The sequence below is a fragment of the Emydura macquarii genome, unplaced genomic scaffold (genome assembly GCF_026122565.2).
Source record: "Emydura macquarii macquarii isolate MOO-44397 ecotype Brisbane River unplaced genomic scaffold, CSIRO-AGI_Emac_v2 contig_1045, whole genome shotgun sequence".
Taxonomy (NCBI): Eukaryota; Metazoa; Chordata; order Testudines; family Chelidae; genus Emydura; species Emydura macquarii.
The window spans coordinates 19,628,632-19,643,275 of record NW_027131182.1 but is presented as its reverse complement, the minus strand read 5'-3'; the positions used below and the strand labels follow the sequence as shown (position 1 = coordinate 19,643,275).

General features: G+C 40.7%; 1 protein-coding gene across 1 annotated transcript; it reads right to left on the bottom strand.

Annotated features, from left to right (window-relative positions):
* Positions 1–2,133: 2,133 nt before the first annotated feature.
* On the bottom strand, positions 2,134–14,502 carry ISL1 (ISL LIM homeobox 1). Its single transcript, XM_067545679.1, has 6 exons — positions 14,406–14,502; positions 13,401–13,590; positions 10,307–10,566; positions 7,745–8,031; positions 6,165–6,332; positions 2,134–4,002 (listed from the first exon to the last, which is right to left on the bottom strand). The coding sequence occupies exons 1-6, from the start codon at positions 14,431–14,433 to the stop codon at positions 3,886–3,888; spliced, it is 1,050 nt and encodes a 349-aa protein (XP_067401780.1). The 5' UTR covers positions 14,434–14,502; the 3' UTR covers positions 2,134–3,885.
* Positions 14,503–14,644: the final 142 nt, after the last annotated feature.

The following is a 14,644-nucleotide window of genomic DNA, read 5'->3' as shown; positions in this document are numbered from 1 at the left end:
TCATTAAAAAAAAATCAGCACTTCTTAATATAACTAATTACCTTTACCCTTACCTCCACCCTCCAAAAAAAAAGTCTAAAGTGCTAGGATGTATCCAGACATGTCTGGCAGGGTGTAAAACTGAGTCTACCTGAAGTATAATTTTCATCATGGGGGGAACAGTTGGGATGAAACATGTAAAGAGAGACATTTTTGTCGGGAAAAGAGCTCTGTCTTTTTTAGCAATGTTGCAGAAAATTAATTATATTATCCGGAAAGAAGAATTCAGAGCAATGAGATCGCGAAGGCTCAAGAATAACATTGGACATCTAAAGGGATATGATTCGAAGAGAGATTTAGATACTCTCCCGAGAGGGAAATTGAAGTCCTATTATTGAAACGAAACGGTAAAACTTAAAAATCAGGTACTAGACTTGACTAAAGAGCTCAGAAAATGTGCTGAACTATGAACATAAATAAGAAGCTGTTGGTATTTTTACAAAAAACAAAAAAAAACAACCAAGTAGAATGACACCGTTCAGTCTATTTCATTGTAGTCCGATAAATTCTATGTGAAACATTTCCAAACGGCAGAGAAGGTGACATACATTCATACTGTGGATTCAATACCCACATACACCTCTTCCCTCCTCCCCCCACCCCACACACAAATGCAAATGTATATATTGGCATCTCTTTGGCAGTTAGGATAAAATAATCAAGATAACTGTAATGAGGTATTAAAAAGGTCAATATACGAGTTCCCAAATGCATTAGCTAAAAATCCCCAAATTGACAAATTTCATTTCAACTCCAGAAGACTCCTTTTAAAGTATTCCATAAAAAATATTAAAAGTCCGGGATTATTTTTTCGCAAGGAAAAATAATTACACATTTTAACTTCACATCAAAGAGTCAAATTGCCACAAATACTCGGAAGCTTTGCAAACTGGAATGAACTATTGCACACATGACTTAGAGACACGTGGCTACTTAGAAATGTAAAATTCAAACATGAATCGTGTATAAGTAACAGTGAAATTCAAAACAAAGCCTTGTAATCCAGAACAATAAGAGATTTGCGATTTTTTTATTGTCCAGAAACTATTAGTCCGGAGTATTCTAACTCTCAGCAATGTTATGACTAATCGTGATCGGTTTGGCCCAACTTTGATTTAAGTGGGAGATTTTCTTGCGCAAGGAGGGCTGAGCTGGAGCGTTTGCCACAAATTAAACATATCAATCAACAAGCAAGTCTAGTGCAATCCTACTCCCCACGTTTGCAGTGAGAAGTTATTTTGTTTCCTTTGTCCACATTGTGAGTCTGTGTAGCCCGGTTTGGCAGAAAAGGGCGAAAGAAAAGACAAATGTAAGGGCCCAGTTTAACCACACTTTAAGGTCGGAGAGAGATGCTCCCCTGTAACTGGGAGCTGAGTACGAAATTCCCTCTTTTCAACAGTAGAAGCAATTTAAACGTGCATTGGACCAAATGGCATAATGACATCCTCACCTCTTCTCTCCCCCCTACCCCCCCAAAAAAATTTTTTTTACCAACCCTGCGATCCTGTATGAAAATACAAGTGTTACTCCTCACACAGTTTAAGGTAGATTTCATATTTATTTTAAATATTTATCAAGTATTCAAAAATGTATTACACTTGAGCATACAAAATGAATCCAGTTTCTAATCAGGATGATTGAAATCCTTGTATTAGACTTTTAACTCCTCCCCCACCCCGCGTCGAAATGGTTTGTCTATAACTTCACTAGCTCAGGGTGGGCTGGGTTGATGGGGCGGGGGGGGGGGGCGGAGGGAGGCTGAGAGAAAATAAGATTATGTTAAGAAAACATGAAGCTTTGGAGAAACCGTCATGCAAACCAACTTGTCTTTATCAGACTAAAAATCTCTGTGTATTCCAGTTGTTAAGGATCTTTTTTTTTAAAGCGAGCCTTTGTCCTGTAATGGCTGTGAGCACGAGGGAATACTTGAAAACAAGCAAAAAGCGACCCTTTCCTGTGGTTTTCTGCTTTCCCACCCAAGAAATCGCCCACTTTTCTAGCTTTCACCACCACCTTCCATCTCCTCCCCCTCAAATTTAAAAAAAAAAAAAAAAAAAGGAAGAAAAGGTGGGGGCAGCGGGGAAAGGAAGTCGAAAGAAAATAAGAAACACCAATCGTGAGATTTCACAGCAACAACCCCTCAAATCTATTCCTCCTGCAGCATTTTTCAATCCTTCTGACAGCAGACACTGATAAATAATAGTCATACTTGACTTACTAGGCAAAAGGTGTCCCTTTTATCAGGAGCTTACACTTTAAATACAGGTCACTTCAGCAATCTTAACAACGAGGCTTTGGTATACAGCACTTTCTTATTATTTTTTTAAATAATAGAACTCAGAAAAGCTGAGCTCCATTGGCTATGTCAGTTCTTTAGGTGTCTTAACATTATGTCTGGTCATTCCTAGAGAAGTATCACTTTTAAAGGGTAGGAGAGGAGGGGGAAGGGAAAGCTTGTAATGTTATCAATTGAATGCTAAGGCATCAAACTAGTCCTGATCCAATTGTTGAAACTGAAATTTACAAGCTGGTCGTTAATACTTGCAATAAAATATCACACTCACAGTATTTCAGTAACGATCGGCTTTGCATGCAATATTTTATTTCAGGTATTTAGCTGCGAACTTGTAAATATAGAAAAGAGGGAAATTTTCTCATTATTTTCTCTATTCCAAACGCTTATTTAGTGAAATAGTCCTGAAGATATAATAATTCTACATATGGCGCTTTTATTTCACATAATATTTAAGAAAAAAAGACAAAACCACATAGAATTAGACATATAATTCAAAGACCACGGTACAACCTTTTTCTTCTTTTTTCTTTTCTTTTTTTTTTTTTTTACTTCAGCAAACAAAAACAAAAAATAGAGTCAAATGACATGAAAAGTGGCAAGTCTTCCGATAATAAATAATAAATTACTTTATAATTTTTGCAATGCAAGAGCAAACAAAATTTTTTTCTTTCTTTTTTTTCTTCCTCCTATTTATTTCCAGAGAGAGAGAGAGAGAGAAACAGTCGTTTTAACCAATAACTATACACATCTTTGGGGGGAAAAAGTTCTTGGACGGACACGATTCAAACACAATCCCGAGACGCTTTGTGGCAAAATAGAGGTATACCTTGTTGCAATGCTTTATAAGTTGGTTTTTAAATAGGAATTCAAAAACCTATTTTTAAAGTCGCTTCAGACTTCTCGATAGAGGATGGATCTCAGCAAAACCAAAACCAAAACCCCAGCTACAGTACATGCTATAAGAGACCCAGGAAACAACCCCTTAAGAGTCAACTAAAAAAAACATTGCAAATCAATGCAGCTCCAGCTTCCTGCAATGAATCTTTCAACCACGGGGCTAGATTGTCTTTTCCTGATGTTGTGAAACTTATTGGAGCTCCTTTTTGGCAAGGTAATGACCAATAAGAAACAGCACCATTCGGATTAAGATGGACTAGATAGATAGTCTCTCTATCTTGGTTTCTTTCTAATATGTTCAGTCAAATGAAAAGATGCTTCTCTTTTTTTTCTGAGATCCACGAATACAAATCCTCTACGTTTTAAAAAAACGTCTTTTCGATGCTCCTGTGATCACTGGATATCATGTGTGTTTATTTACTCTTTTAAATTATTATTATTCTAGTAAGATCCCATGATTGTCTTCACAGTGTTGCTACCATATCACCTTGTCATTTATAACAGGACTCCGTGCATTTCATGGAGCGTTCTTTGCTAGGTTCATTACAGGTTTGTTAAATACTTTTAAGTTTCAGAGTCCCAGCGTGATAACTTCCCCACTCTCTCCAGCAGGGGGGAAAATAATAATTAAAAAAATCTGAATGAATTGTTCCTCATGCCTCAATAGGACTGGCTACCATGCTGTTAGGTGTATCTGGGAGCTGAGAGGACATTGATGCTACTTCACTTCCGGTGGAATTGGAACCTGGTCCTCCTTCTGAAAAATTAACCTGCCCAAAAGAAAAAAAAAAGTGTGGGAGGGGAGGTTACAAATGTAGTTATCATACTTGACAATTAAAGGCAGCAGGAAAAGAAAAAGAAATACAAATACATAAACAACATGTCCTACTAAGGGTATCATCTAAATCTGAATGAAATCAATGGGGTTTTTGAATTTGACTTTGAATCAGCCCCTAAGTCAATTCACTAAACAAAGTTTGTTTTCTAAAAACAAAATAGGGGGGAAATCCGAAATTGTTAATAATGAGGACTCTTTTCTCAAGTCTTTCAGAAGATCTAATTGTGGGGGAATTCCCAACAGTATGTTGCAGTTAATTATTTAAGAACTTTATGTGTTTTCTAGCATCAAGCTGCAAGTCTCCTTCCTGTTCTTCTTTATGGTACATAATACAATAAAAACTGGCACAAAGCTCTATGAGCATAAAGAGTTTTCTTTTTTAACAAGCCATCTTCTTCCATGAAGGTGATGGGAACTCCAGGGGACTGTTTTAAATGAGTCAGTTAGGCAAAAAGGGTACCAAAGCCACTGTTAGTTGATCAGATCTTAGCCTTACAACGTCCATAATTTGGAGAGCTTAGCCTTTCTAATACACCCACAATTCAGTTTGCACCCTCTCGGTTAGAAGATTCTATGATTAAGGCCCTTCCTATAATTCAGAGATTTTCACCAGCCACTACATCAGGTCCATGCTCCAAAACACTCCTTATTTAACTATTTTTCTATATACTCTATATTTGGTCAAGCTGACATAAAAAATATAGTGCAAAATTTTGCCTTCTGATTACATCCCAAGATATTGAACTCTGTTGCTAGACCTAGTCCCCACCAAAGGCCAGTCACCCCAGGGCTTAAAGATCTTTTGTGCCATTAACCCATAACAACTAAAGTAGACAAAGCATGACATGTTTTGGTTTGGTTTTTGTTGTTGTTGTTTCTTTGGATGTTTTTCCACACACCTGATGGCTTAATTTAAGCAGGGAGACTAGAAGCTGCTCTAGAACCAAGATGATCTGTATCAAAGCATCCAGTCAGAACAGCTGCGAAATTACAGGCATTCCAAATGGACATAGCATTCCAAATGGAACAAATTCATTTTTCAACATCAGAATAGGAGAAAAAACATCATCAAGATGAGTGGGTGTCACTAGAGTGAAAGGTCTGGAAATATACATTGGTACTACCAACTTTTATTTTTATTTTCCAAGGGATCATTTTGAGAAATTGCCCAACCAATCAAAAACATCTATGATATTTCATTATTATGTATTATCACTGTGAATCATTGAAAAACCATACATAACATACCTTATTATTTTAAAGATCTGGTTTAAACACACTTAGGCCAGGAAATTGAGTTAAGGTTGAACTTCTGTCCTTAATTCACCTTGTTGGGCCTAAGTATTGCAGATGATATGGTCCCATATGAGCTGCCAAATGACGTAGGCATAAGGAAGTGAGTTAAGAACAGAATTTATTCTTAAATTTCTGTCTTCTTGTTGGTTTAAGGCAGTCCATTAATATTGTTTGGCTTTGGCATATGAATATGCAATAACAGTTCCCTTTATAAAGTATAAGATATAATTTCAGAGGGGTAGATATAAATATCTGCCTAGAGGTACATACTTAAAGATTTAGGCAATTTAGCTACATTGCACTTCCCTCCCACCCCCGATTTAACAATCTCATCTGTCTGACTGACATTATATTCATGCAGTTGAAGTCAATTCAGTACTACATAGGCAAAATGAAAAATGTGGGCCTAATGTTAGTAATTGCTGTTCTAAGTTTACAAAGAGTAAAATGATGAATTGCTTGTAATTTGAATGCTCCTAGTCTCCTCCATAGATTTCCTTTTAATTTTTATTACTAAAATTATCTTAATTACTATTTCAGACCTGGTTTATAGGCCTGATCCAAAGCCCATTGAAATCAATAGGAGCCTTTCTGTTGACTTCAGTGGGCTTTGGATCAAGCCGATAAAATCAGTTTTATTCTATGTATTGACATATTGCAACAATGCAAATATCAGGATTAGTCTGGGGTTGGCATCTCACTGAAATGCACACAACACATATACACCAAGTTTAGCGAACACCCAATATACTGCCCCGTGTACACAATAGCATATTCCTTCTGGGAACTAACACTTACTAGCTGCTGAAAAGCAGGTTGATCTATGTCACTCTGCAATGCGAAGTCACTCAGTACTTTCCAAGGAGGCTGGTAACTCTGCACTTCCACCGGGTTAGCCTGTAAACCCCCATCATGTCTCTCAGGACTAGCAGCCACCATAGGAGTTCCTGTCATCCCTTGAATATTCTGTAAACAAGCGACCAAAAGATGTTAATGAGCTTTGTTAACTTTATTGTATATAAGCGCTGAGTCAATAAACTGCTTTTCTATCTTATCTATACAGTCGCCTTTATTTACTTAGTTAATCTGTGAATGTCTTACTCTATTCTACTATAGGTCAGCCTATTTCTGCATTTATCACACTGGATGCTTATTTTCTTTCTCCTTAATCTTTGTATTTCTTCTCGCCCGGTTGCCTAAAAGGTTATTAAACCCTTGCGCCAAATATCACTGCCTGGCGATGCATGGTATGGAACAAGAAACTGTTAACAAGCCTGGGTTTGTATTTTGCATCCAGGCTGGTTTTCTGTCTGACCTTAACCAGCTTGTATAACCTCTATGCTACCAACCTCGGGTGCCTGAGTAGCTTTTGAAAACCTTTGTGTATTCTAAATGCTACGCTGTTGTGTACAAAATGACTCGGAGCCTTGTCGAATATTGTGCTGATAACATTGTGTTTTATTGCATTCTAACACGGTAAAATGAAACTCCTTAAATTCCACGTCACTAGGCAGCCTTATGAATTAATAGTCGTTTTCAGGTCAGTCAATACACTGAATAATAGTAGCCGCTCGTGTCTCTCACCAACAGAAGTTGGTCCAATAAAAGATATTACCTCGCCCACCTTGTCTCTTCTTGAAAGGGTCTAGCAGGAAAAAAAGGTTGTAAAATGGAGAAAGGCAACTTGTTTTTGCTAAAAACTTGCTATTTAAATGCCAGACAGCTTGTTTTCATCATGTGTGCGTATGCACACATATGTAACTATATATAATGTTGAAAATACTGGGACTAGGATGACAAATCAAAATCTTCCCTTTGCATTGACTTTTGCTACAGTAGGAACAGTTGCTCACCTATTCCACTGTGCACATTATAATATAGAAAGTGCTAAGAAAAGGCATCGGATTTGTGGTTTTGACTCCCATGTAAACCCATTGAAGAGGAGGAATGCGTCTCTCCGTTGAGTCCGTTGCATTTACAAAATAAATATTACACAATGCTCTTCTTATTACATCCCTTGCACTCTACGGGTCACAACTCACACTGCAGGGAAGTTACTCTAATCCACCCTGAATCCTGAGCCCCACAAAAAGACGTGACCGCTTGAGCAGGCTATGTAATCTGCTCTCTACGGTCTATTTTAATTGCATGGACAACGGGATGCAGGAATGATATTCACAGTAATCTGAAGGCAAACCAGCTTGTGCCACCTCTGTACTTTCTTACACTGGCGCTCTCACATCATCAGCGGCATTTATCTGCCCAGACGAAACCAAACCCCAAAGCTGTACGGTCCGAGGTGGTCTCGGCACAATGTAAAGATCAAAGGACTGCAGGAAGGAACGTTCCATTAGGATCACAGGCTGCAGCCCACTTACAGTTTTGTCATTGGGCTGCTGTTGCTGAAGCTGCTTCATCATGATGCTCCTTTTTTTGTCTTTGCATCGCTTGTTTTGAAACCAGACCCTGATGACCCTCGGGCTGAGGCCAGTCATTTCCACCAGTTGCTCCTTCATGAGCGCGTCGGGTCTGGGGTTGGCAGCGTAGCAGGTCCTCAAGGTGTGAAGCTGTTTCTCATTAAGCACAGTCCGGACTCGGGTGGTCTTCTCGGGCTGCTTGTGGACGTGGGGTCGAAGAGCTGGCTGCCTGGCAGAGATAGGTTCTGCTGTAAGGGAAGGGGGGAGGAACGAACAGGATCCCCATAAGTAAGAGACAGAGAATCTGTAGAGACTCTAAGGGGCAGATCCTTACTGAAAAGGCCATTAAGGCATTCAGCTCTGAGTTCCTGCCGTCATCTCTTCCCTGCGAGCTGGTGGAATCACACCACAATTGGCATTTCCTACTGTACAGACACATAATTTTTTTTGGGGGGGGGGAACAAAACAAAACAAAACAGAACTGAAGATCAACCCTGTATTTATTGTCTTTGACAGACAAGGGATATTCTGCTTCAGAATAGGCATAGGAGGGAGTATTTATTTATTTATTTATGGAGAAACCACAAAAGCAGCTATTTAGCTTAAAAGTTAAAATCGGGAGCACTTTGCATAATTTGTGTGGCTGCTTCCTGCACGTAGGCTCTGCCACAACATGGCCTGACACCTTGAGCACAGTTACATGCCCCAGCCTACCGCCGGTTTTACAGCACTCCTCCGGGCAACCCAAAAACGGATTTCATCGTGTACATTGCGGGGAAACCCTTGTATGTGAAAGACACATCCTGAGAGCCCAAAGGAGGGGCTGTTGGGGAGAATGGACCTTCAACGTGAAGTTATGTCACTTTGTCCCTTAAAAATCCAGACACATTGCAAAATCAGAAAAGGGGAGAGGGAAGCATGGCAGTTGCTTGTTTTCATGGAAACCGTCAGGAAATACAACCAAATGAACATTGTCATATCAGGAGTATGCAGCGTTTTACTTTTACTGCACATACGCTCTTCTTCAGAAATGAACTTTATCAGAATATCCTAAATGTCATTTGACCAAAAATAAAGGGGGAAAACATACTACAAATTTGGCCAACGAGTGTTCAGTTTTGTACTGTAAAATCGGGTTTCTATTTCTCCTGTTGTCACAACAAAACAGTAAAGATACTATTCGATGAAGACAGAATAAGATTCCCCCAATGCTGGTAATTTTGTATCTGCAGACATAATATTCCTTATAAGACATGCACAAATATGCTTGAAGGTTTGTGCATAATCTGTCCGAAATTCTGGAAGCTGTATGTTCCTCTGCAATAGACACATAGGTCACTTGAAAACTGTTCAGAAGAGGCAAATACGCACATGGCTGGGTTTGTAAATATCCCTTAGCGTTAGTTACCTGACCAGCAGTTCTCCATGCCAACCTTGCCTTGTTTAACCTTATTTGTCTGTGAAAGATGTTCCCCTTCCTAAAGCTTAGCTTCTATAAATATCTAATGTCCATGTGGACAACTAAAAGTGTAAGTAAACCTGGATGTTGGGTCGAGGCTAAAGTTACAAGGCAGAGTTTGAGATGAAATTCTCATCAAATCACATAAAACGTTTCAAGGAGGCAGAATCACTTTAAAAGGCAATTAGTGAAGATTAGCTTGTTGACAGTTTTAAATTACAGCCCAAGTGCTCGCCAGTAGTCTATGTCTTTTCGGACCCCCTTTTCTACCTAGGTTCTAAAACAAGCTGTTCCAAATGTTTTGGAGGGGTAGAGGGGAATTAATGAAAAGGATTTTATGCCTTAATACTGAAGTGCTAAATACACATTAGAGTCTCTCTCTCTCTTGTCCCACTTTCAAAGGAGGAAATTTATGTCCAAAAGGGTCCACTGGTACTCCCAGGTCTCTCATTAGAGAAACGCACGTACAATACCTGAGCTATGTACTTCCAATGAAACCACTAGCTTTCATGGTTTTAATACTGACCTATATATATATATGTGTGTACTCAAGTATTTATATAAGCTCTCTATATGTAGCGTTTATACAAATACATACACACCTAAAATGTTTTAGAGATAGCTATAGCTAAAATGTGTCTGCCTGCGGGTGTGTGTGTGTGTGTATATATACACACACATACATAGACAGGTGTGTGTATAGCCATTCTATTGTCATCTGAGCCTTGTATTGCCATCCAGATGTGTATATATGCATAGTGAGAGTTTGTGTGCGGTTCTAGAATGTATGTTTCTATAGGAACACATCCCTTTAGAGAGAGATCTACAGCTGGGCCTGGTCACCACAGCACACAGGTCTTCTATAGCCCACTCCATATGCATGCATACACATATATGTCTACACGGCTGTACAGTACACCCAAGAGGGAGGCAGCGGAATGAATGAAGGACAGGAACAAAGCCCTGGCCGCTCTTGCTGCGGCAGCCGATGGATGCACAGAGCGGCTGTGGCCTGCAGTCGCAGCGGTTCTCTCTCCCCCTCTCTCTCGGGGCTGGAGGAGTACCTGCCATCTGCAGCGGTCTGGCGGGATGAAGGGGGCTGAGCGGGTCCCCGGCTCCCAGGCTGGCCCTCTCCACCACGTCGTGGTCGGCTCGGCAGAAGAGGCCGTCCTCCCGCAGCGCGAATTCGTCCCCTGGGATGAGCTGGCGGCTGCAGGCCACGCAGCGGAAACACTCGATGTGATACACCTTGGAGCGGGCTCGCATCACGAAGTCGTTCTTGCTGAAGCCGATGCTGCACTTGGCGCACTTGATGCCGTATAACCTGAGCGGGGCCCGGCCCGGAGACAAGAAGGAGAGAAGAGGTTTCACCCCCATTCGTGTGCAGTCCCTGGCCCCGCTCCACACGCAGCACGCGAGTTAAACAACCTCTACCATACAGAAGCTAGAAGGCGAAAGGAATAAAACGGATTCAGTTACCGCCGGTGCCCGGATCCCGCTGCTGTAGAAAGCAGCAGAGCTCAGAGACCTCCACCCTTCCCCCCCACCCCGCCCCCGCCGTAAGCACCATGGGGGGGGGGGGGGGGGGGGGAAACAAAAAAACTCAGCGAGGATTGTCCTAACCCCTCTCCTGCCCCCGAGCCCAGCCTGCCCTGCAAAGAGGGCGGGGGGGCACTGGGCACCCACACTGGGCTAAAGGCGCGCCGGCTGCCCCAGACTGGTCCAGGAGTCCAGAGCTCCGCTTGTGCGCAATAGGTAAAAGAACGGCTGGCTAGGATGACAGAGAGTGACACCCATTGCACAAACACAAACCTATTAGCCTCACTTCTTTGTTGTTGTTGTTGTTGTTGTTGAAGGAAACCTTCAGGAGTTCTACCGCCTCCTGCACACTAGGGTTTCCAATTGCTGGAGCTTCCCGGGTTCAGGGATTTTTCTAGGCACTACGGCTCTCTAGATTCTTTCTACCTTCCGCCTTATTTTTGTCGCGTAACTTTTCTATTAAAGTACGTGTTAAATGATGTGGCGTTCCAGCGCTTCTCCTAATTCCATTTTACCACTCCCCCCCATCAACCGGCCCCCCCCCCCCCCCCCCCCAGCACCGCCTTAAACTGAGCGCTAAACCTTCAAAACCTTCAAACACAAATGAAAGGAAAACTTCCTTACTGGTATTTCAACCGAGCAAATAATTCGCCTCTTTGTTTTATACATCTTTAATAACTACTGTGTTGTAGCTTGATTCCTCTTCGATATGGAAAGAGGGGGACATTTCAGGTAGCAATATCTATCTATATAGACAGAGATATATTTCTATTAGCTGTAGTCCTGAGTCATATTTCACAGCTCCACGGTTCTCGGCTCACACTGAATATTATTTAGCTAACTTCTTTGATTAAAAAGACAAGTTGGAATAGTACTGAAGATATATGCACACACATTTATATCCGTATTCACACACTCCTCAATAGTTTAGAATATACCTACACACATAAGCTCTCCCACACAAATACCCTCTATAATACACACAATCTCTGTGTTGTCTATGTGTGTCTATACACACACATATAATCATACCTTATTTGTGTGTGTATGTATAGCAGAGTGTGTGTCACACAGTGTATTCAATTTATATTCAGATCTACAAACTCCTGAATTATAAGATTTCATGAAAAATAACAACGAAAGAACTGCTCGATCGCCAAATATTATAGCTTATAAAGACACACAAGTTATTTTTGCCCATACGTCTGACAATTATGTATTTGGTCAGAGTCTAATTCAAGGTCGCCTAGCACATATTGTACATCTTTTATTTTAAATAATAAAATCATTGAATAAATGAAATTTGTTTTGCAGAAACTTTTCAAAGTTGCAATTCTTTGTTAATTTCCCCTACTCAATTAAATTCACACAGGAACGAAATGACCAGATCATACTCCCAAACATTTTCTCTTTTGAAACTGGGGAAGAGTCAAAGCAGAATGTTTAAGAAAAAAAATACAAAAAAACCCCCAAACAAACAAACAAAAAACCCCAAAAAACCACCGCTCTCAGGTACGTTTAAAAGTAAAGCTAAGAAAGGAGTGGATTGATCTCATCATTGCAAAACTTTGAGGATAATTTCACAACGTGGCTTTAAGAAAACAACTATTGATAATCTGTGCATTGGAGGAACTCAAGTGGTTTATTCTAATTCGGAATTAAGATGAACCTAGAAAGGTATCTTAAATGGGTCATATTTACCCCTGAAACTTTTTCTGTGACAATGTTTTGGCCATACAACATAGCTAATATACAACACAAACACAAGCAGATGATACTAAAGGCTAGCAATAGATAAACATGACCCAAGAGCAAAAATAATAAACACCCCAAAGTTCTGCTTTGGTTTCGCTATAGTGTTAGGAATGGCAACTCTCACATTTTATCAGTGACTAGATTTTAATGTGAGGAAGGAAGCAGTTCCATTATCTAAATATACCCAATTGTTCGCGAACAGATGATGGGCAATTTGATCTGCTCTGTCTAATTCATCAGCACAGATAAGATAAGAAAGAAAAAGCAGTCAAATAACTCCAACGGGTTAATATTTAAAAAGATTACATGCCAGTTATTTTAGCAAAGAAACACGGTAGTCTATCTTTTAACCTTACAATAAAAGGATCTTCTTTCAGAACTGAACGGTAAACTTCACTTTATTTTTTTTAATAGACCCTGCTTTAACTAGGTTTATTTGTCAGTTCCTTTTTTTTTTACTGCATACATGTTTGAATTGTCTTTATTCTGTATATCATTTTGCCTTCCTGGAACACGTACAAAAGCACACCGAGATGCATTTTTTCATGTATGTGTTTAAAAGCGACCAGCTCCGTACCGCTCCTGAATATCTATATTATTTGAAATATATTTAGATGCTATCCCGCTTTGTTAGGATCCCGGCACACTGCGGGAAATCGTGCTTTAACAGGAGAGGTCTTACAAGCCCTGGCTATTTCTGAATTTCAGTTTTATATTTTTCATTTTAATGTATAGAATAAACTTGACTAGAACTTTTCCCCTTGTACCTTTGGAGAATTAACTTTAAAAAAAAAATCCCTCTCCGTCTGTCTGTCTCCATAGAGTAAAATCTAACCAAATAATCAAACAGTGTAAATGGCGTACCTGATATAATCTCTTTTACAGTAGGTTTTGCCATCCCTAACAAAGCACGTACAGGTCTCGTCCAAATACTGATTACACTCCGCACACTTCAAACACGCTGCATGCCATTCCAAATCCGGAGAAACCCTCAGAATATACTGATCGTGAATTTGATTGCCGCAACCAACACATAGGGAAATCAGACGTTTTTCTGGAATGAAAATAAATACATGATTGACTAACCGTTTACTCTCCTACAGAGATAAACACACTTTTAGTGTCGATCCCTTATAGGGCGTGCTCTGGGAGGTTTAGATTTTTTTTAAAAAGAGTATTGCACTTTTGGATGGTAATTGAAGTGTGCCATCAAAACCTTGCCTCATTTAGAAAGGAGGCGGAACGTGTGTTGAAACGCAGCTTTGAACAGCCTTCGGTGTGAAGCTTCTAATTTTGCAAGCCTTGCACGCGACCCAAACTCCCTCGTTTTGCTTTTTTTTTTCGCTCCAGGGAAAATCATTTTATACATCTATATAATGTGTTAAAAAAGGCTTTGGCTGGAAGCGTTGGAAGCTGCACGCGGGGATGTTTGTACTTCCCGTTAACCCCTCTCCCGTATAATACAGGGCTCGCTCGGTATTGTGAGCAAGATTAGACAGCATCATTACAGTTGTCACTTGCTCTCCTTCGCACCCCTCATGCTAATGCACCTAAACGGGCTAGGCGCTGTATATTCGGGCAGACCCGATGGAGTCCAATGCGAAGACAGCTAAGTCTCCAGGTTTGGAGACAGCATTAAAACCCTGCCTGCGCCCCAAACTTGAAAGCCAGCGGGACGCGAGGCTATGGAAATGCAAGGAGAAGAGGTTAAAACACAGCATGCAGGCAGGCATGGCAACAAAGGCACCTTCGCTACCATGCCCGGGGAAGTTCAGAGGAGCAGCTCAGAGCAGCTAGCTCCCTGCCTGACACGGTTTACAACAGACAGCACATCGATTCCAACAACGGTATAAAAAAAAGCCTCCTTACTTTTTGGTGGGTCTCCCATGTCTCCCATATCTGTAAGAGGGGGTATTGTCCACAGTGGAATGGTGCTGTGCGCTTTCTTTTTAAGACCCCAGAGTAGGTTTTAAAGCTGTTGCTAAAACAAACAAACAAAAAAAAGGGTGAGAGATTGGCAGGCTTGCCCCCGGGCCCGAGGCGCTGCTGGCTGGGCGGCGCTGCCCTCTCCCGCGCCGCTGGGCAGTCCAGTTTGGCCCGTGTGGTGG